We start from the raw sequence: 21,946 nt of genomic DNA on the forward strand, positions 1-21,946 counted from the left end.
TTTCAAATTCATATAATTGTGAACTTGAAAATTTAAAAAATATATTATTAGTAAATAATAAAAAAATATTAACAAATTAATTATTTTATAATAAAATAATTATAAATTAAAATCAAAATAAAAAAATACTGAAATATTAAAATAAAATTTACTACGTATAATTCTTTTAAAAAAGTAACATAAAATATGAGATAGACTGAAATAATAATATACGAGCTTTTACAGTAAGTTATTATAAATCAAGTAGAAAACATCCAATTTACATCCTATTTGGGAGCTACAATTCAAATTTACATCCTATTTGAATGTACCTACTAAAATCTTATTATGCTGAACTGAACTTGAAAAAAAAAAATTGAATAAATTGAACTACCTTTCAAATATGTTTTGTGAACTAACAAAAAAAAAAAAAAAAAAAGACATTTAGTAGATGGTATCTCATTTTTTTTCCCTAAAAAACATCAAATTAAATACTTATTTTTCATTTTTTATATTATATTAAAAAAAAATTTACATTCAAAACATCACATCAACACCTATTTATATCACATCATACAACTATTTAAATTCAAAATTTTTACTATTCCAATCACAATTTAAAATCTAAACCCCCAAACAAACACACCCTAATTATACCTTTGATATATATATGGGAAAAAATTATTTTTGGTCCCAATATAACCAAAATTCATCAATTTTGGTCTCAATATAATCAAAACTCATCAATGGTTCAAATATAACTAAAACTCATCATTTTTTGTCCTAATATAATCAAATTTTATCTTTTTTGGTCCCACCGTCAACAAACCGACGAAAAATGATGATGTGGACTTGCAAGATTGTGCAATTTCTTCAAATATAAATATAAAGTTTGATTTTTTTTTACGTAAGCATTTTCCGTCGGTTTGTTGACGGTTGGATAAAAAAAAGATAAGTTTTGGTTATATTGCGACCAAAATTGATGAATTTTACCAAAAATGATTTTTTCCATATATATATATATGTAATTTAATATTCTCTCCGTCCTAATACAATAGTCTTATTTATCATTTTTTGTTTGTACTAAAACAATAATCTCATTTTCATAAATAACTATATCATCATAAAATTATCTTTTACTTTTTCATTATTATTACACAATTGTTACTACTACTTTTTACACTAATATACTCACAAGAACAAAAAAATTATTTATATTTATTTTTTACTAATTATCAATATAATATTGATATTCCTTAAATAGGGACCGAGGGAGTAATAAAAGGAGTAATAAAAGGAGTAGGAATACTTCGATCACCTTATAATTTAATAATAGAAGGGGTAGGAATACTTCCATCACCTTAAACTTTAAAGCATATTCAAACTTCAATCATGTGTTTCTTTTTCACACGTATTCGATCATTATAAATACACATCTTTGATAACTAAATACATACATACATACAACAACCATAATATACACTTCAAATAATTTACCTATAACCCAAAAAAAAAAAAAAAAAAAAACATATCTCACAGTTAATGATGGAATGAACCCAAGCCGATCCTCGTGCTCCGGCGGATCGATTACAATTATTTCCGGCCAAACTCGCCTCTCCGGCGTAGGATTCTGTACACAATCTTTGCTCGAATTCGACATCTTACACTGATCACCATTTGTCCTGTCCTGTCCTGTCCTCAATCGCTGCTGTTCGAAGTGCTTCCTGTCTGATCGCCATTCCTAAGGTGTCCCGATTTTCCAACAGATGATACGAACTTCTTCAAATGTTTAATGTATTCCGGGTAGAACTCTAAATCGCAATGGTTTCCGCCTTTCACCCACAGAGGATCGTATTTCTCTTTACTCAGCTCCCAGAGCTGCTTACCGTGGGAACAATCTACAACATCGTCGTCGGTGCCCTGTCAAACCCATAAAAAAAATGAGCCTGAGGAATGATAGTTAGACTTTCTACGGGCGTGTCAAATGGGAGAGTGCAAAATCTGTGTAAAAATATTGGCTTTTTTAAGCTACATAGCACAACAGGTAATTTCAAGGTATGCTACCGTATCGATTATAAATATTGTTTATAAAAAAGCGCATTCAAACAACATGGCTTACAAATTCCTCAAGCAAGCTATGCATTCGGGTTTCTTTTTTTTTTATCAAAAGAAATCAGCAATAAGCAATAGAGTAAATTATATAATACCTCATTGTGTTTTAGTAAAAATGTACAAAATTTTTATTTATTGCGTGAATCCTCCTTGTGTTAAATGTAAAGTTTACACAAAATACTATTTTCATCCAAAGCTAATGTTTGTTTATAAATACGAACTTAATTATGCAAATTTTATACAAATAGAAGAGGTAAATTTGTTAAATAGTTCTTTTTTAATATAATAAATAAATAAATAAATAATTGATTAATTATTTATTTTATAATCTTTTTAGAAACAAATTGTTACTTGATTTTTTTCAAAATTATAAAAATAAAAGATTGATCAATTATTTATTTATTTTATTAGCTTTGGACGAAAATGGTAATTTGTGCAAACTTTAATAACACAAAGGAATTTCAAGCAATAAATAAACATAAGGTGTTCTATGCATTTTTACTAAAACAGGGTGTTATATCTAAACAATGTACATGCATGTATCGTAATTTATTTATTTTTCTCACTTAGCTCTCTCTTCCTTATCGTTTTCCATCACATCTATCCACTATTTAAATAGAAAATCAAAAATAAAATTTAAAACCAAACACAAAAGGAACAAACCCGCACTTACTTAGAATTATAGACACAATTCATGAAATGAAACCGTAATGAAAAATTATGCAAACAAACTTACATGAATAACCAAGACTGGACATTGTACCAACGGGATTTTGTCAATATTCTGCATAAAAAAAAAAAGAGTTAAGTCTAAAAACAAAGATTCATCCACATAGTACACAATCAAAATTGAAAAAACGATTGCGGGTTATCCCGTTACAAAAAAAAAAAAACCTTGAAAGAACGATAGGGCAGGCAATTTATACCTTGTAAATGTCAAACCAATATGTTCGTTTAACAGGATACATAACTCTGAGCCCGGATAGAATCGGACTGTGAAGAACAACAGCCCTTAATCGGGGCAAACGAGATGCCAAATCCAACGTAGGCCCACTCCCGACAGACTGTCCGTATAGTATTATATCTTCTTCTTTTATCCCATAAGTCTTTTTAAGACATTCATATGCAGCTTCTATATCAGCATACGTGTTTTGCTCCGTTGGCTTTGAGAAGAAAATTACAATCGTGAGTAAGAAAATCTGCAATTCAACATTTTATAATTCCACAAAGGTTAATGAGCCCGCCTCACTTCCATACCTTGCCCGTCGACTGCCCATACCCCGAATAATCATACCTGCCAAAATAAGATGGTGAAATTCATAATTCACTAAATTTTTGTATAATTAAATTCAACCCAATGGTTTTATATAATTAAAATCTGCACTGCTATAATATATTTTTCTAAGCTTCAATGAGATAGATTAGAGTTACACATGAGCTTGATCAATGATCATAACTTAGATTAATATTGAAACCAAGCTTCTTCGCATCGTGTTTCTGAAATCAATTTGTTCTTTAGACGATAAATTAAGGGTGTATAATGTAAACATCTCCATTTTTCTTGTTTGTTTGGGTCAGATAAAATTAAAATTAAGAAATGAATTTCATTTCTCTTAATACTGCGAGAAATAGAGAGAAACAAAAAGGTAATTTTTTTCCCTATTCAACTTTCACACTTCTCTATAAAAATATGATATTATTTTATGTTATAAAACATCATATCCAAATTATTATTCAAATAAAAAACTAAAATCAAAATAAAGAATTACCAACTAAACTGGCCATATTTTTCTGCGGATTTCCACTCCTCTAAAACCCCCTTTTACATGTACCATCTCTTCGTCATGTTCAATTCATCCTTTTTTTTCACTTCAATAGAACACAATGAATCATCTCCGCTAGATCAAATCATCCATATTGTCAATTTTTACATTACATTTCGCAGCATAATTCTCTTTTCAAGAATAAATTCTCAGTCTCTATTAATTTTCCTCGCAATTTAATTCTTCATAATTCTATTCTCTTTAACCAAAGCACCCGAATACTACTTTGAGAATCTGCCCACTATAATGTCTTCTGGCAACCTTCAATGAGTTTTTTGCTGATCATAACCAAGATTAATACCAAAACCAATCTTCCCTTGCATTGCCTTTCCAAAATCAATTCATTGTCTAGATGATCAAGACCAATACTGTTCTATGAAAGCCTGCACCACTATAGCTTGTTCTTGTTAACTCGAGGATTCTGTTAGAACTACATATGTGTTGGATGATCATAACTTAGATTTAATCATTTCGCTCATTTGCAAGTTATGGAAAGACGCACACAAATTCATAAAAGATAGAGTCTCACTTCAACCTAAACCTATCACCATGTTTGAAAATCAAGATCAGTAGTGTTCTCTGAAAATCTGCAACACTGTAAAAACTTCTAACATTAATCAGTTCTGTTAGAGTTGTACATGTGCTTGATGATGATCATAACCTAGAATTAATACTTCTGCTCATTTGTATGGAAAAACGCACACAAATTCGTAATGATAGAATCTCAATTCAACATAAACCTAAACCTACCACCATGTTTGAAAGGGGAACGCATAGCTGAAATTTCGTAGATAATTCCGAAAATTACCCCATTAAATTGAGTCGAAGATGGATACTGAGCTCACTGAAGAGGTCGAGCATCTGCCCTATGTCAGCTGCGTTTCCGTGAGAATACAACATTGTCATCTTCGCCGATGGATTCTTCACGTACAACGCCACGATTTCCGTCTCTCTCTTCGTCTTCAACCTGACAACGTCGACGTTTTCCTTCTCCTCCACCCCTGTCATCCGCAAATTCCCCGTCTTCTCATCAACCTTTACTCCGTACGACGGCGGATCCGGAGGAAAGAACGCAAACTTCGCCGCCACCGACGACGTCACCACACCCATCTATATTCCAATAGCAAATTAATATCACCAGATCGAACACATGACATCAAAATCGTCACCCTCCACGGTGTAAGCGTACCCAATTATGGCGAAAGGAATTTCTGCGAGCGCGCGAGGGCAGAAATTCTCCCTATGGCGATTTTCTCGGCCACGAATGGATTAACTTCGTCACCGAACGCATATCTACCAGGCTTTTGGTCAAATAACAGAGCTCCTGGACCTGTGCGCGCTCACGGGGCTCGCACGTGCGGCAAAATCGCATTTATGGATTTAGACTTGTCCAACGGTTTACACCGCCAGGTTGCGGTTTGAAATGGTCTATTTCGATTTATCAAAAATAATAAATCGATTCATCTCGCATTGTAACAAAAAAAAAAAAAAAAAATTAAAATTTTTTTTATGGTATGAGAATTCGCGGCTGCTATCCGAAAGTACGTATTGGGTAAATTCGACCGAATCTAATACCCTGCAAACGATTCACGCTTCCTTCTTCTTCTTTTTTTAGTGGAGCAAAAAATAAATCCGACGAACAAAACACCAAAAAATTCGTTGTTTGTACTTTTAAAAATAGGTCAGAAATTTTAGGGTCGTATTTGGCCTAGAACGCTAAAGAATCGGGGTCGTCACTAAGTTCATGAAAGTCAAGTCGTGTCTGACCTGACCCGATTTTTAAAATTAACATTTGTTCCGTCCCAAATCAAAGTACAATTTTACTATTTTCGTTTGTTTTTCATTCCAAAGTAATCGGGTCAAAATACCAAAATATTTTAACTTTTACTCTCTCTGTCAGTCAAATTTATTTCTACTTTTATTTTAGTCTGTCCACTAAATTTATCACATTACTAATTTTGGCAAAGTCAACAAATCAAAATTTAATTATTACTCTCTATTCAACACTTATTTACAATAAATACATTTTTAATAAAATATTCATTTCTTAATTTTAGTGTCAGACCCAAATGGGTCAATTTTAATAGATTGTGGAGTATTTAAATTATAAATATATCAACTTACTTTTTACATAAACTCAAAGAAAAAAATATTAAAATATCTTATACATTTTAATTAACTAATAAAATACTATTATTTTTTAATCTACTCTAAACCAAAATAGGTTTTGAAAAGAGAGGGAAGTATTTAAATTTGAATAAATTATATATAAATTAATATTTAAAATAAAAATAAAAACTGGTAAAGCTCGTAGTAGAGCTTGTATATGTTTCCTCGTTGATTCAATTCCAATAATTTAAAAATTAAAAATAAAATAAAAGAAAACGGGCTGGCCCGAGCACCCGGTTTAAATAAAAAGAAATCGGGTCAGTACGGCACAATACAAAAAATAATCGGCTCTGCCCGAGTCGTCACCCCTATTTTTTTTTCTCTTTTTCTTTAGGGTCCGACCTTGAGGTTAATGCATGAAAAAGCCGAATCGCCGGTTTACGGTTCGAAGCAAAAGAACCGAACCGCACCGAACCATGAGAACCGATATCGGTTTTGGTCTACGGCGGTTTCGGTTCAAACCCGAAGCGCCGGTTTTAAACCGGAGAACCGGTTGGGCAAGTCGATTGCGATCCAGCACTTCACAGTCTTCACTTTCACTTCGAATCCCAAATTCTGCGTCAACCCTAACCTCCACAGCTGCGAAGAACGAGAGCTTCAATCTGGCCAAAATTGCCCATTCGCGGTTTCGCTTTGATCTCCGAAATGAAGAACGAGAGCTTCAATCTGGCCAAACTGCCCATTCGCGGTTTCGCTTCAGGTACTTTCTCCTCTCGTATCGGATTCACGCTGCTTCTTCTTTCTCCCTGTCGTAATTTTGGAACACACGCTGTGAGCAATTGCGAGACCATAAGTGGGTTAAACAATGCTCTGCATATGTTCGATCAACTGTCCCGAGCAAAGCCTTTACCTAGCGTCAAAGAGTTCAACAAATTGCTGTCCTCGTTAGTGAAGTCGAAAGAGTTTTCCGTTGCCATTTCACTTTTCAAGGATATGCTCTGTTTGAGGATTCCAATCGATGACTATACATTGAATGTTTCCATCAATAGTTATTGCTTATCTGGGCGGACTGACTGTGGATTTTCGGTTCTGGGTTGGTTCTTTAAGCTAGGACATGTTCCCACAGAGCATACCTTCAACCCATTAGTGAAGGGTTTGTTTAGAGAAGACAGGATCAGTGAGGCACGAATTTTGATTAAAAGAATAGTGAGAGAGAGTGAGATGAACGTGGTTTTATATAGGTGCATAGTAGATGGACTTTGCAAGACAGGAAACACTGCGGAAGCTCTCGAATTGATCGATTCGATGGAGAAAAGTGGTTTTCGAGCCGACAAGCATGTCCTAAGCACTGTGATTCACAGTTTGTGCAGTGACGGAGCTATAGACGTTGCTTTGAAGATATTCGACGAAATGCCTAGGAAAGGTGTCTTTCCTGATGTTGTAACCTACAATTCTTTGGTTTTTGGATTATGTAATTGGAATCGATGGGGCGAAGTGAAAATTTTGCTCAAGGAGATGATAGGTCGCAAAATTTATCCAAATGTTGTCACATTTAATACTTTGATTGATGTGTTATGCAAGAAAGGTTTGATGGATCCAGCGGAGGATGTGATTAATAATGTAATGAGGGGGAAAGGTGTGGATCCTGATGTTGTGTCGTATAACGCATTGACGGGAGGATATTGCTTGCGAGGGCGAATGGATGACGCTAAAAAAGTATTTGATTCAATGGTTTGTAGGAATATTTTTCCCGATGTTTACAGCAACAATATTCTAATTCATGGGTATTGTTTGCAAGGGCGAATGGATGACGCTAAAGAAGTATTTGATTCAATGGTTAAGAGGAATACATTTCCCGATGTTTACACCTACAATATTCTAATTCATGGGTATTGCATAGCGAAGAACATAGATGAAGCTTTGCGTGTGTTCAATGAAATGTCGCGTAATAATTTGAAGCCGAATATTGATACATATAATGTTTTGTTGAAGGGATTGTTTCATACACATGGACATTCGGCCGCGCTGCGACTTTTTGATGATTTGAAGGTTATTGGTGTGAAACCTGACTTTTATACTTATTGCAACACGTTGGATGGCTTATGTCGGTTTTGGGATGCCGAACAAGCATTAGAGGTTTTACATGCATTGGAAAAAAATGGCGGATCTCTTCATATTAGTTACTACAATATTGTGATGCATGGATTGTGCAAAGGGAAAAAACTCGACATTGCTCTTAATATTTTTCACAATCTCCATTGTAGAGGTGTGGAGCCGAATGTTGTGACTTATAATATCTTGATGTTAGGATGTTGCCAACACGGACTACTCAAAGATGCTCAAGATCTTCTTTCAACTATGAAGCGAGGAAAATTGGTGCCGAATCACAAAACCTATAATACCATCATTCGAGGAATTATATTACATGGTGAACTCAATGATGCGGTAGTTACTTGTGAAGAAATGTATGCAAAAGGATTCGCCATCGATTCGTATACGGTTTCCTTTCTGCTCAGTTCTCCAAAGTTCCATTCCGTTCTTCTTAAAATAGTTCGTAGGTTTCGTCGGATTACTCTTCAACAGAATTTAGGAGGATGAAAAGAAAGGTATGTTTCCGGTGCACCCTTGATGAGAAAGTAGTGATTATTTGCAACTGTTTTCTTGTTGCCCTATAAATTTATCAGTGCATATGGTATTGTTACTTGTTAGAGTGCAGTTAGTTCATCATTTATAGGTGTGTATAGTTCTATTTTTTGGGCAATGTAAATTTATTTTTATCCATTCTTTGCAGAGTGTAAATTCATTTATGGCTTTTCACATTTGAATAAATTTCTGATGCTCGAATCATGTATGAAAATCATCATATACTTAGTATCAAAGCCTTTCAAAATGCTAACCAGCTTAATTATGTGAACAATTTCTAATGAGAAAATCTCAAACATAAATGGATTTTCTAAATAAAATCGAACCAAAAGTATAAATTACAGAAATAATCCATGCCATCATCCTGCGGTTTATCCGCAAGCAGCTTGTTTGCTCCCACCTTTCAGCTCGAAGAGGTTTGGCAGTTTTTTCCTAACAATTTAACGTGTTTACACTAAGAATGTGCAGGAGTGAAAGTTACTAGGGTTCTTTCTGAGCTCAGCTCGATCCAGAGGATGTTCATCATCTCAAGCAATTATATATCCTCTCGTAAGGGTGGACTGGAATTGATGCGGATCATTCACCAATGTCATGCCAGCATCGGCATTATGTATTATTTGTTTTCTGTTTTTTTATGCGCACATTTTGTTCATTGAAATGTCTCTGTTGTGTTGATGCATTGCTTTGAGGTATTTCGGACACATGATTAGCTACTTTGGTATTAAAGCTGACGTTTGATGAGCTGGTTGTTTTGATTTTGGAATCTTTTGAATTTGGAAAAAATCAAATGTAACATAGGTTATGACTGCGATGAATGAATAGTAAATAGATGTTTGAACATATACTTTGTGTGGAAAATAGGAATGATAGATTGGTTGTTTTGATCTTGGAATGTTTTGAATTTGGAAAAACTGAATGTAACATAGGTAATGATTGCAATGATTGAATAGTAAATAGATATTTGAATGAATACTTTGTATAGAAAATAAGTTTGATGGACTGGTTTTTTTTAATCTTGAAATGTATTGAATTTGGAGAAAATCGAATGTAAAATAGGTTATGATTGGGATGATTGAATAGTAAATAGGTATTTGAATGAATACTTTGTATAGAAAATAGGTTTTGTAAACAGCATTTTGAATGTTGGATTCATAAATAAGTTATGTATGTGATGTTTTGGATGAAAAATATGTATGTATATACTTTACGGGAAAAGACTTCTTATGATTAGCTAATTGTTTTCTTGCAATTCACACACACACACATGTAAATTGGAGGTTAAAGACGCGGCGAGCATGTTTAATTGTGGAGCTGTGCCTGTTGGTGTTGTTTTAGTGTCGAATTTTAATTAGTTGTAGATTATTATTTGTTGAAGCATTGTGCTTTATTATATGTTGTTTCTTGTCTCAGGCTAAAGGGTAAACATACTCTTGTGGGGTGCTTTCTGTTCTCAAAGAGGCGCTGAACCGAACCGATGAGGGAAAGACCACATGCCTATCCAACTTGATGTCGAGTTGAGTGAGCAAGATAAGATGTGGCAGGAATCAGGTAAGGGAGCAGTTCCAATTCCAATGCCAATTCTCAGAACATTGTGAGCCTAAAAAATTATTTATAGGAGGCTTTTGGTTATATATGTGTGTGTATATATATATATATATTCCTGACTGACTAGAATTTGTTTGTTTGCATTGATTGATATATTTTGCATAGGATAGGATAGGATAGGGACACGAAGGAAGAATGGAATGGGTGAATGTGGTTGGCTATCATTGTTGAGCTTGAGCATCCACATCTTGTCAACTTTATATTGCGCCGAAGACGATGAGATGAGATGCCTTCCTTGCCTTTTGCCTTTTGATCTACGTATGAGTATTATTAATTATTATTCGGAGGTGGTTAGATTGGATTGGATGGATTTGTTTTTTACTTAGGCTTGTGAGTTATTGATTGATTTAGGAAGGGGAGGGTTTTGGTTTAGAGGTGATATCTAATTTCTTTTTTTTTTTGGATGAAATGTTGAAATTGCAGTTAAAACTTGTTCCCACACAACTATTATTGAATCTAATACTCTACAAAATAGATTTAAAAAGACAAATTTCACAATTCACTCTCACATTACCGAAAGCCAGATTGGATAGTCTACCTACCTTATCATGGATTATGAAAATGTTCAGGTTCGATTTGAACTTTTTTTTCTTTATTTTTTTTCACTCTGGGTAAACCCTGAACGAATCTAAGCCCGACAAAATAAGTTATACTAGACGAATCATAAGTGACAAAAGGTTTAAAACCAATACTTCACAGTTACAAATTCACTCCTCACATCATCAGACCATTCCTTATGGTACTCTACTGTTCGATGTTTGTTTGTAAGGCAAAGAGGAGTCCATATATTTGAGAACACACACACACATATATATATATACACATATACCAATACCAAAGCACAAACCACCATACATATAATGCTAATGCTCGAGAATTTAGGGTAAGCCACTTCCATTCCATGCTTACAACCATTTGCAATTTCATTCATAACAAAATTACTATGTATACATATACATTCAAATCCAAGTTTCAGTTCAGGTCGAGGAAGGAGTCGAGGGCGGCCGTGGTAGTCTCTTGGCGATTTCCTGCCCCCAATAGAAACAAAAACTCAAGTCATTCATTCGAAATCAGAGGCCCATATACCATACTAAAACTTTTATGCAGATGAGATGAATAACTCAGGGACTTGATCTCAGATAGACTTCACACATACATAACAAATTAGTTTAAGACGACAAGTCAAGCGGCAATGCGCACAACATTATGAATCATGCAAATATGGTTGCGGTTTTTCATTGCTCATTTTATGATCGATATGACCATCCAATAAATCAAAAACATTCAAGCCATATCAATAGTTGTCGAGAAATAAGTGATGAAACAATACCTCAGCATACCTGCACGAGCACCCTGATTCGTTGTTTTGATAAACATTAACAAATGCACTGTTAAGGGTGTGTTTGTTTAAAAATTCTAATATTCATCAAATTTATTTTCCCCAAAAATATCAAATCAAACACCTATTTTTTATTTTTTATATTATACTAAAAATTAATTTTACATTTAAAGCATTACATCAACACCTATTTATATCACATCATACCACTATTACAATTCAAAATTTTTACTATTAAGATCCAACTAAAAATGCAAACCTCCAAACAAACACACTCTAAAATAGCCCAAAATGGATATACATAGCCCTAAATAAGGTTTACTGGTAAGATTCTCGTATACATAAAGATTACATCACCCTGAAAGTAATATAGTCTTAAGGTATGTTTAATACAGGAGATTAAATAATTACAACCTAAAATTATTTTTTATAGTAAACATGCCCTTGATTGCTTATTGCATAGAATAATACATCCACCCCGACACTCCGAAAAATGCTCAAGTAAATTACGTATCAATTGCACGGACAAGAAATGCATTCCGTAATTTCTAAGTGAACTTTTCCAGATAACAATTACTCCACAGGTCTTAGGGATAGTTGTCTGATCCTACAAATTACTCACTAACACACACACACATTACTAGTTATAAACTGGTACAGTAAGAAACAGATTCCTAGGAATGCTGATAAATAAATAAATAAGAGCAGGGCACCTCAAAAAGCTGGTTTATGTTGTCAGCTGTCTTTGCGGAAGTCTCAATGAAGAACATTCCATTCTTTTCAGCATATTCAGTTCCATCCTTCATAGAAGAGAAATGAAGTGAGATATAACACAAATACTGTGATCTTACGAGGGAAAATAATCCAGAATGTATTGGCTCACTTGAACTGGCACTTCTCGTCTTTCATGGAGATCGGCTTTGTTCCCAACCAAAGCCATCACTATATCGGGACTACCATGCTTTTGTAATTCCTACCAACATCCAAAGAACCAACTTGGAATCAGAAGAATACCATTCACAAATCATGAAGCAAAGTGAAAATGTCAAGAAATATTTCTCTCATATTTCCGCGAGCACGCAAATAGTTTTCCTTTTACTTCATTCTGTTAATCAGTATCCAAAACAAAAGCAAAACGCATCAATCTTGAATATACCTTGACCCAATATTGTGCCTTAGTGAATGATTCGGGGCTAGTTATATCATACACAACAACTGCGACTGCAGCGCCTCGATAATACAACGGTGCCAAAGCTGCATACCTAATTAAAGACAACAGGATGGGAAACTTTAAAATGGCTTTCATAAATCCAGAAATCAAATACAGGAGAATCAAAAGGGAATGGAAAGGAAAATAAACTATTTATCTAGTAATAATGAAAAAAAAGTAAGAAAATAAGAATTGATAAGGGTTTGCCTTTCTTGTCCAGCTGTGTCCCATATTTCAAACTTCACAGTAGTCGAATCCTGTAAAGCTACTGTCTGAGACAAGAAAGACGCTCCAACTGTGACCTGAAATCATTCAAGATATTGTGAGTTTTAACTATCAATTGAACTTCAATCAATCTGCCTCCAGTTGCCACAGGTTATATATTATTACCTTAGATGTAGGATCAAACTGACCCCGAACAAATCGAAGAACAATACAGCTTTTTCCAACACCAGAATCTCCTAACAGCACCAACTGAATATATATATATATATATGATTGGAACAAATGAGTGCCTAAGATCACATATTTTATAGCTTGAAAGAAACGAGAAAACTCAGTGTGGCTGAAAAGCATAGACAATAGATTAATAGTACCTCACCATCCCAAAAAGGGAACAAGAATCACAAAATAGCAGATAAATCGCAATTTAAGAAAGATGTAAAAAGAGCTTAATCATCATCTTATGAGCCTCACCATACCAGCATAATTCTAATCTGCTTAACTATTATACGCAGCTTCACAAGATCATATTGACTGAATTCCCAAACTCAAATTCCTTAACAAATTGAAGATCACACTTGTGTCGTGCCCTTGGCTACAATCACTTTACAAGCACATAAAAATGAAAATAAGAAAAAATCCCTTGAGATTCAAATGTCAACACTTCAAGGAAATAAAAAATTCGTCCGTTCCATTCTTCCTAATGTATCGAACAGAACTAAAAGCAATTGCTTTTCAATGTCAAAAATATAACATAATGATCATATAAATTCAAAATATCAAACAGAGTCATGAAAATACAGTAATAAAGTAATAGTTGAGGACTTAGTATTCATCGAACCTTCATGAATCTGAATATTTCAACCAGTAAAGCTACTTTCCCAACTAATTCTATTGTTTGACATAACGAATCCATGAATTTCTTTGAAGAGAAAGTAGAAAACATCTAAACTCAAAATCTCAGTCCCGTATCTAATATAATTAAAATCCTATGTTCTACTGATAAAGAATTCATTATATTCAGGGACAAAACTCACCTTAACACGAAGGTTTTTAGCATCATTCACGCACCCATTTTCCCCATTATCGGTGTTAACTCCACCTACACGCCCAACATTTCTATCTGGAAAACAGAAGAGGAGAAAAATGCTAAGTAAACATCAGATAAAGCATACACCAGTGAATCCAATTCGAAAAGCCAGTTTAAAGTTCCCAACAATCCCCAGATCATAGGGGCACCAAAAAACCCCAAATAATAAAAGACAACAACCACCAAAATCGTAAAACAGACACCGAGCATAATTTTCATTGCATATCGATTATCCAAATATCGCGATGAAGAAAATCACAACTGAAAACAACGAACGTCGAAATTCACCTGGAACTGACGAGGAACAACCCATGAAATAGCGAGAAATCCGCGTATATATACGAAATTTATGCGTATATCGCCGGATTCGATCGCAATTTATTGCTTAGCTCTAGGGTTTATAGCGCATAGGAGATAAAATGGAATACAGCCGATGAAGCCAAAAAAGGGAGTGCTCGCCCTCGTGCGGTGAAACACACGAAGACGTATACGTGTACGTGTACAGATTTTATATATCAGTAAATATAATTAATTAATTAATACTAATAAAGCTATTTTTTTTTACACAATTATTAAAACAGTGTGTATTAATAAAATATATATTAATTAGTATTTTTTATGCAAATAAATTTGTATTTGAACAAATTATTAGTATAATTATTTTTAATACTGAAATTTAACAATATAAATATAAATTAAATTTATTAATACTGAGTGTAATTATTTTAGTTGAAATTTTTTCTAAAAATTTATATTATTCATCCAATTTTTCTCTTAAATTTATCGAATCAAACATTATTTTTATTTTGTATATTAAACTAAAAATTAATTTCAAATGGCTTGTTTTTTTAAGTCTTCAAACCAAACTTCCTGAAGTTTTTAATAAAAATATATATTTTCATCCGATTTTATGGGTCTTATCTACTTTTTGTCATTGTACTTAATATTAAAAATAATATAATTTTTTGTAAAAATATTCTTGTCTTTTTTTTTTTCTTAATTTGTACTATGTTTTCATATAATAATTAATATTCAAAATCAACACTAAATGAGATTCTTAAACCCTGACTGAGGTAATATTAATTTTTTTTTTCATAAAATATCACACCAAAATATTATTTAAACAAAAATTCAAATCAAAATTCTATTTCAAATTACAATCAAATAAACCTAATAGGAGGTTTGTTTTTTTACAATTTCAAATTCAAATCAACAATGTTCACCTTATAATTTTTAATAAAAATATATTCCTCAGTAATGTGTTTTTTTTCACGTAAATTTTTTAATATATTCACCTCGTATATTTAGAGCAACAACAATGGCCTCTTAGTAGAGGGTTTTCCTTCTCACATCACTTTTTTCACTTTTTTGATAAAAGAAAAATTACATAATAGTTTTATTTTTGTGGATGAAATATTGTAACAACGTGGGAGCAGGCTGGTGCATATGAGGCCAAGCCCAAGCCCAAGCCTGTGAGATCTCGTTTATTTTTCATAAACTATTTTTTGAAATGATTTGTGTTAGAAAAATAGAGAAGAAACATCAGTGTTAACTCAGCCGATGGAGACATATTTTACTAAATGTCACTGTAGATGCTCTTATTATATTGATGTATACTAGAAAATTAAAAAAAATAAAAATAGAAAAAGACAAATGTGTGACACATACGACCTCCGAATATATCCCCACATATTCGGGCCATTCTTTACAGACATCATCGGTTTATAATTTGTTTAACACGACTGTGGTTATTGGTAATACCAGATGTATTTTTGAGGAGGACGTCAAATCTTTAAGCATTCAAATGTCCGTGGGACTCATCACTCGAAGTTGAGCTCGTTAGTTTCAAAATTTCGTCACTACATTGATTAGACGATTTTTCATGGAGAATCAATTTAAGGATGATGCTTGGAAACCACTTAGCCCTCACCTGACGCGCTTTCAATGGGATCCGCAAGAATCCCAATTGAAAGATCAAGAGAATCGCTAATCATGGAAAATTATCAAGGGAATCATCACTTATGGAGAGAATCACTAATCATGGAAGTATATAAAAGGAATCATCACTTACAGAGAGAATCACTAATCATGGAAGATTATCAAGGGAATCATCACTTATTATGAGACTTCTAGAAGTACCTTAATATATATTTCTTTTTATTATAAATTTCCATATAATATAATTCCATATTTAGAATTTCCCTAGTTATTTATTTCCTTGTAGTTAGATTTATCTTTTGATTTGTTTCCTTTATTATTTGTTGTATTTTATTTTCCTCAAAGACCTCTATATAAGGTCCTTGCCTATCATTGTAAAGAGGACCATTTTTTACATCTTGAATTGAATTTCACATTTATATTTTCTAGTGTTAGGGAGTGATTTCCTCGCATTTAGAATCTCAAATCGGGTCTTTGGAGTGATTCCATCGGTTCGTGGCTTCCAATTATTTTCAGTGAAATTTAGCCTATTGTTTGTGTTTTACCCGTGGATTGATTTCAGGTCCGAGACTTATTCTCGTGGTTGGTTATCATCCATACTAATTCACATTCTCTGCACTATCTTTTTCTTCCTTTTCTTTTCTTTTATACATATTCTTAATCCATTTGTTCTATTGACTTTGTGGGTAAAAAAATTATGTTGGTTATAATTATACTCGGCCGGGCCGTGTCAATTTTATTCCAATAATTTGTCACGTAGACCTTTTAACGGACACGATACTTTCTTTTCTCTCAATGTTAGAAATGGGCAAAAGTTGATTAGATATATTTTTAGCATGACCAATTGTGGTGAGTATTTTATAATGGGATAAAAGCCGATCTTATGAGTTTACTATTGGACTAGAAATTATATTTTTTCATAGGATTATATAAATTTTAACACAAATACATTTGTGATAAATGATATTATCTTCGTCTCATTTTAAGATCTTATTTAGTTTTTGTGTGTTAATATTTAAATATTAATTATTATATTAAAAAATTGTACAAATTAAGAAAAAATTATAAAAATACTTCATTGTGTTTTACAATACTAATAAAAATGTGATCTCTATAGACGGACCGGAAGGAGTATTAATTATACATATTATTTATTAAATTTTAATTTTTTAAAAAAATTAATATATAAAATAAAATAAAATAAAATAATACTTCTTATAATATAACCTAATTCCACAAACAACAATCCAATTATGAATAATATAGTGATAGTAAATAAGAATACTATTAGAATTTTCTATTTGTTTTTACACAATTTTTAGTCATAAATTTGCCCATCACATAAACTCAACTACTCAATACAATTTTTAAATGATTTGTGAATCCCTGCATATCAGACTAATAAAATAAGTCACACTAGATATATTATTATTATTTACATATTTTTGATCAAAATTATTACTATTATTATTATTATTATTATTATTATTATTGCTGTGGTTGTTGTTGCTGCTTAGCGGTAAGGGTGGACAAAAAAATAGAACAAAATCAAATCAAATTTTCAATTAGTCGAACAAATTTGATTCGAATACAAATACTATATATTTGATATTTGTTCGATTCGATTTTGATTTTTAATATTTTTTCGATTCAGTTAACTGAACCAAATATATTTATATATTTATATTATTATTTTTAAAATTTATATTAATAATTATATTCCGTTTGATTTCGATTCAAATATTTGAAATATTTATAAATAATTTTATTTAATTAGAAATTTAATTATTTTTAATATATATTTTTTTAATTTAGGTTCCAATTATTTGTAAATATTTTTGATTAATCAAAATTTTTTGTTCAAATACGCAATTTTAGGTATTTGTTAGATCGGTTATCAAATAGCTGCCTATTTACAAATACTCGTGTCCACACTTCTGTGTGGCCGTAGTTATTATAGATGAAGAATTATTTATTGGTAAATACTGATAAGTTAGTACGTACATAATAAAGTGCAAGACTCCAACCGAAACGGTTTGCATCAGCGCAAGTCTAAACAAAGTCGCCGGAGAAGACGTCCGGCCGCTCTTATGGATTCCGCAAGTGGCCGAGCAGCCACGGCGGAATGACGGCGTTGGATTCCACACCGGAGCTCTGTTGGTCGGCGGATGTTTGGCTCCCTCCGCTACAAAAGTCCAAACTCAATTCAGTATTATTCCTGCCAATCGCAAACACAAACACATACCAATCGGCAGGAAAGCAGCAGCGGACCCAATTTCTCGCAAGTCTATAAAGTTCGAATCACCATTACGGTAGTTAGCATTGCAATCTAGCTCGAATCCTACAAATCGATCATGGAGTTAAATTCACCGCACCGTTAATTTATTTCAATTTTTCGTATCGCACGGTTTCGATCGTATGTGCTGATTTCTTCAAATTCGCACTCATTCAAAAAATAAAAATAAATGTAGATTGCGCGGAGACATTACCAGATAGTGAATGAAGGAGATGAATACAGTTCTGGAGGAGGATGTGGAGCAGCGATTGCAACAGAAGTTTGAGGTAAAATCTCTGGATCTTCGCGTCTATTTTCCTCCATTGTGTGTTCTTCATTCTCCCTCTCTTTTAGCTTTTAATTGGAAGATTATATCCACGTATTCAAATTAAACAATAATATATTCAATTGCAGGAAAAAAAAGCATGAAATTTAAGTGAAAAAACATCACCTTCACTGATAAGATGTTGTTCTTCTGTTGTAGCAATCTCTCCTGTAAAAATCCAGAATTCATAAGATAAAAACTTTACATTTTTCATCTGCTAGTGCTATCAATGTGTTATCTAAAGAACTTTTAACTCCACCATTGATTGGATACACTTGATAAGAAATAACTGGTTAGTTTCACCTTTTTCTGAAGCTGAGAAATCGACTCATGCATAACTTGATTCTGCAATAATTCAACATCAAATCATATATAGCAACATAGAACTGAACATTATTAGGACATTAATGTCATGTTCTAGAGAAATTCAAGTTACCTTCTTTACACGAATTCGCTTGAGAGCGGCATCCAGTTGTTGCTGTAAACTCTGGAGCTCCCTCAAGCTGAGAGGATCCAAATCTTCTCCAGCATAGTTTCTACAATTACACAGGGTTTGATTCTCAAAATTCATTAACCTTCATTGTCTGAATTGAAGTAAGCAAACCCCTACTTTAGGTTTCTCTGCAATAATTCGACTCGGGCCACGAGCTTAGGAAGCTGGGCATGCTTCTTTTCCTACACTTAACAAAACAATAGAACACTCAAGATAGAATTTTGTTGCTGCATTGTAATAAAATAGGTTGGAGGGTGTGATGTTCTTAGAGGGACTTGAGATATTAGATAGTTTTTTCAAAAAAAAAAAAAAACTGTCTTTCGTCCCTTCACTTCATAGACTCGTCTTATTAACCACACTGAATCAAATAGTAATGAAGACCCTTATTCCATATGAAACATAAATGGAATAAAATAGGGAAAAAAACTAAGTCTTTTACTTAAGTTAATTTGGAAAAGGTAAAAATTGCCCGAAGCCTTGCTATTTTATTGAGCTTAGGTTTAGTTCCAGGAGAATAATATTCTAAAACTATCAAGTGAACAAACCCGAATCATAGTGTGTAATGTTACACAAGAAATTAAATAAATGAACATTACATAGACATCAAAGACTTTTGTTATCTAAAACCTTAAGCTGCCAGAAGCCTTGCTATTATATTTGAGCTTAGGTTTAAGTATGAGGAGAATAATATTCTAAAAAGTAGCAAGTGAACAAACCCGAATCATACGTAATTGTAGTGTGTACATAAAAGAAAATAAATGAACATTACATAGAACAACATCAAAGACTCCTGTTATCTAAAACCTCAAGTTAATTTGAGAAAAGATGAAAAATTTCAGAAGCCTTGCTATTTTATTTGAGCTTAGGTTTAAGTCCGACAAGAATAATATTCCACAACTAGCAAGCGAACAAACCCGAATCGTACCTAATTGTTGTATGTAATGTACATAAAAGAAAATAAATGGACATTGCATTGCATAGAACAACCTCAAAGACTAATGTTATCTAAAAATACCTTTGGTGGTTCAGAATCAACTTTAAGCCTGTTCTCCTCGTAGCAGTGTCTCTCATACTTTGCTATTATATCATCCATACTACAACAACAAAAAAAATAAATTCAATATAAAAAAAATAAAATAAAATCGGCAGTACATTAGCCAACTATGGTTGGAATGTGTAAGAGTCTGGAAGCTGGAATGGCCCACTTCTACAGAGCTAATTTAATAAGCATTACTGAATTCACTATTCAACAAAATGGGACATACATATCTTGAACCAAAGAAATGGAGACAAATATGACAACACACAATAACAACATGAAAAAAGGGTACACAAAAGTAGGTGATTCCTTGTGCTAGTGTATATAAAATGATCAAACCAGACTTTGACACGCACCAGAAATATCCAAATTAACAACATTGATAGTGGGGCAATAGTATATGTACTGAATGTTGGAGTTGAATGAGACTCATATTATTGAACAGGCAAAAAAAAAAACTTAGAAGAATGTATGCAATATGAACATTTCCCAAAATGTCACCAAATCTATATGAAACATTAAATCATTTCTTCATTAAGGAGGGTTGATAATTGGCAGAAAGAACATGAAATGCATATATATATGATCATAATCCCATGAAAATTTCATATGAGATCATCAAGAAAACCTATTAGTGAATCATACATGAGAAAATCAAAGCCTCTACAAGAACTATGAACACCTTCAATACAATTTCCTGAAAAGAACAAAAAAGCTCTAAAACGGTAGAAGATTCGTGAATCTCTACCAACATTTATGGAGCAAAAAACTGTTCCAAATCAGAGCCAACACTCCAAAAACTAACTACACATTTTAAGAAATTTGAAACAAAACATAGGATCCAGGAACTAATACGTCTCAATTCCCAAAAATCTAGAGCCAAAAAGGCTGAAAACACAAATTAACAAACCCTAATTTTTGAAAACCGTACGTACCAGGAATCAGTAGCGTAGTGAAAGAGCTTTCCCTTGGTAGAGAAAACAATCAAACCGACCTCAGCATCGCACATGACTGAGATCTCATGCGCCTTCTTCAGCAGCCCCGACCTCCTTTTCGAGAAGGTCACCTGTCTGCTTATTTTGTTCTCGATTCTCTTCAGCTGAACCTTCCCTTGCCTCATCGTCCTCGATCGCACCTCGTTCTCCTTTTCCCCCCAATTTCTGAAAACCCTAATTTCTCACCGGCAACGAGCTATTCACTACTTGCTCCAAAATCCGGTGCACGCCAAAAAAGCAACAAAACAAAAATGGATGTCCGATGTCGTTCGTGTGTGGGGTTTTGAATTTCTGCTGCATGTGGGAAAGAGCAGAGGATCTTGGGGTCGGAGCAATGCGTTGTCGAATGCGTATTGAATGGAGGAGTTTGTAGTGAGTGCGAGTGTGGTTAAGAAGGTCATGGATTTGAGAACCTGGGTATGTGTGTGGTTGAGGGATTGGTGTGAATGGGGTTTGGAGTAGAGGTCCCGGGAGTGTGTGGGGTTATGCGTTGTCGAATGCGTATTGAATGGAGGAGTTTGAAGTGAGTGTGGTTAAGAAGGTCCTGGATTTGAGAACCTGGGTATGTGTGTGGTTGAGGGATTGGTGCGAATGGGGTTTGGAATAGAGGTCCCGGGAGTGTGCGGGGTTAGACCAATGAGAGGTTGAGAATTCGTACTAAGGTAGAGAGATAGGGGGCCCTTTCTGTTTTTATTCATTATTTTGGGTCCCCTTTTTTAAAATAAAAAAAAAATTGCTGCAGCATACGC

General features: G+C 33.4%; 4 protein-coding genes across 9 annotated transcripts; 1 reads left to right on the forward strand and 3 right to left on the reverse strand.

Moving 5' to 3' along the window:
- Window positions 1-1,376: 1,376 nt before the first annotated feature.
- On the reverse strand, window positions 1,377-5,247 carry LOC127242142 (uncharacterized). 2 transcript variants are annotated; one of them, XM_051261547.1, is made up of 6 exons: window positions 5,104-5,247; window positions 4,723-5,024; window positions 3,349-3,385; window positions 3,018-3,254; window positions 2,828-2,875; window positions 1,377-1,899 (listed from the first exon to the last, which is right to left on the reverse strand). In XM_051261547.1, the coding sequence occupies exons 2-6, from the start codon at window positions 5,022-5,024 to the stop codon at window positions 1,678-1,680; spliced, it is 846 nt and encodes a 281-aa protein (XP_051117504.1). In that variant the 5' UTR covers window positions 5,104-5,247; the 3' UTR covers window positions 1,377-1,677. The 2 variants fall into 2 exon arrangements, with proteins under 2 accessions (XP_051117504.1, XP_051117503.1); XM_051261546.1 differs by having other exon boundaries at window positions 4,723-5,211.
- A 1,356-nt stretch (window positions 5,248-6,603) lies between these two features.
- On the forward strand, window positions 6,604-10,751 carry LOC127242141 (pentatricopeptide repeat-containing protein At1g63330-like). Of its 2 annotated transcripts, none has more exons than XM_051261545.1 (4): window positions 6,604-8,629; window positions 9,126-9,276; window positions 10,077-10,214; window positions 10,377-10,751. In XM_051261545.1, exon 1 carries the CDS (start codon window positions 6,729-6,731, stop codon window positions 8,619-8,621), a length of 1,893 nt encoding a protein of 630 aa, XP_051117502.1. In that variant the 5' UTR covers window positions 6,604-6,728; the 3' UTR covers window positions 8,622-8,629; window positions 9,126-9,276; window positions 10,077-10,214; window positions 10,377-10,751. The 2 variants fall into 2 exon arrangements, with proteins under 2 accessions (XP_051117502.1, XP_051117501.1); XM_051261544.1 differs by having other exon boundaries at window positions 9,135-9,276.
- A 306-nt stretch (window positions 10,752-11,057) lies between these two features.
- LOC127242144 (ras-related protein RABF1) lies at window positions 11,058-14,611 on the reverse strand. Its single transcript, XM_051261549.1, has 8 exons — window positions 14,421-14,611; window positions 14,080-14,165; window positions 13,211-13,294; window positions 13,028-13,122; window positions 12,767-12,872; window positions 12,494-12,583; window positions 12,324-12,410; window positions 11,058-11,299 (listed from the first exon to the last, which is right to left on the reverse strand). Exons 1-8 carry the CDS (start codon window positions 14,443-14,445, stop codon window positions 11,249-11,251), a joined length of 624 nt encoding a protein of 207 aa, XP_051117506.1. The 5' UTR covers window positions 14,446-14,611; the 3' UTR covers window positions 11,058-11,248.
- A 3,410-nt stretch (window positions 14,612-18,021) lies between these two features.
- On the reverse strand, window positions 18,022-21,560 carry LOC127241950 (truncated transcription factor CAULIFLOWER A-like). Of its 4 annotated transcripts, none has more exons than XR_007836673.1 (9): window positions 21,138-21,560; window positions 20,179-20,257; window positions 19,281-19,345; window positions 19,107-19,206; window positions 18,974-19,015; window positions 18,797-18,838; window positions 18,560-18,699; window positions 18,316-18,411; window positions 18,022-18,255 (listed from the first exon to the last, which is right to left on the reverse strand). XR_007836673.1 is itself a non-coding variant. In XM_051261248.1 (9 exons), the coding sequence occupies exons 1-8, from the start codon at window positions 21,320-21,322 to the stop codon at window positions 18,387-18,389; spliced, it is 678 nt and encodes a 225-aa protein (XP_051117205.1). In that variant the 5' UTR covers window positions 21,323-21,560; the 3' UTR covers window positions 18,022-18,255; window positions 18,342-18,386. The 4 variants fall into 4 exon arrangements, 3 of the variants coding, with proteins under 3 accessions (XP_051117205.1, XP_051117204.1, XP_051117203.1); XM_051261248.1 differs by having other exon boundaries at window positions 18,342-18,411; XM_051261247.1 differs by having other exon boundaries at window positions 18,022-18,411.
- Between the last annotated feature and the right edge of the window lie 386 nt (window positions 21,561-21,946).

Source organism: Andrographis paniculata, unplaced genomic scaffold (genome assembly GCF_009805555.1).
Source record: "Andrographis paniculata isolate CXL003 unplaced genomic scaffold, ASM980555v1 Contig86END, whole genome shotgun sequence".
NCBI lineage: Eukaryota > Viridiplantae > Streptophyta > Magnoliopsida > Lamiales > Acanthaceae > Andrographis > Andrographis paniculata.

Bases quoted from the DNA above. Each gene is read 5' to 3' on its own strand.
- LOC127242142 (XM_051261547.1), bottom strand. From the start codon at position 5,024: ATGGGTGTGGTGACGTCGTCGGTGGCGGCGAAGTTTGCGTTCTTTCCT. The intron at 3,386-4,722 runs GTAATTTTCGGA...TTATTTTGGCAG, and splicing joins CTTCGACTCAATTTAATGGG to GTATGATTATTCGGGGTATG. The intron at 3,255-3,348 runs GTATGGAAGTGA...TTCTTCTCAAAG, and splicing joins ATGGGCAGTCGACGGGCAAG to CCAACGGAGCAAAACACGTA.
- LOC127242141 (XM_051261545.1), top strand. From the start codon at position 6,729: ATGAAGAACGAGAGCTTCAATCTGGCCAAACTGCCCATTCGCGGTTTC.
- LOC127242144 (XM_051261549.1), bottom strand. From the start codon at position 14,445: ATGGGTTGTTCCTCGTCAGTTCCAG. The intron at 13,123-13,210 runs GTAATAATATAT...GAATGATTTCAG, and splicing joins AGTTTGATCCTACATCTAAG to GTCACAGTTGGAGCGTCTTT. The intron at 12,584-12,766 runs GTATATTCAAGA...GGATGTTGGTAG, and splicing joins AGGCACAATATTGGGTCAAG to GAATTACAAAAGCATGGTAG.
- LOC127241950 (XM_051261246.1), bottom strand. From the start codon at position 21,322: ATGAGGCAAGGGAAGGTTCAGCTGAAGAGAATCGAGAACAAAATAAGC. The intron at 19,346-20,178 runs GTATTTTTAGAT...TGTTAAGTGTAG, and splicing joins TTGATTCTGAACCACCAAAG to GAAAAGAAGCATGCCCAGCT. The intron at 19,207-19,280 runs GTAGGGGTTTGC...GTGTAATTGTAG, and splicing joins TTATTGCAGAGAAACCTAAA to AAACTATGCTGGAGAAGATT.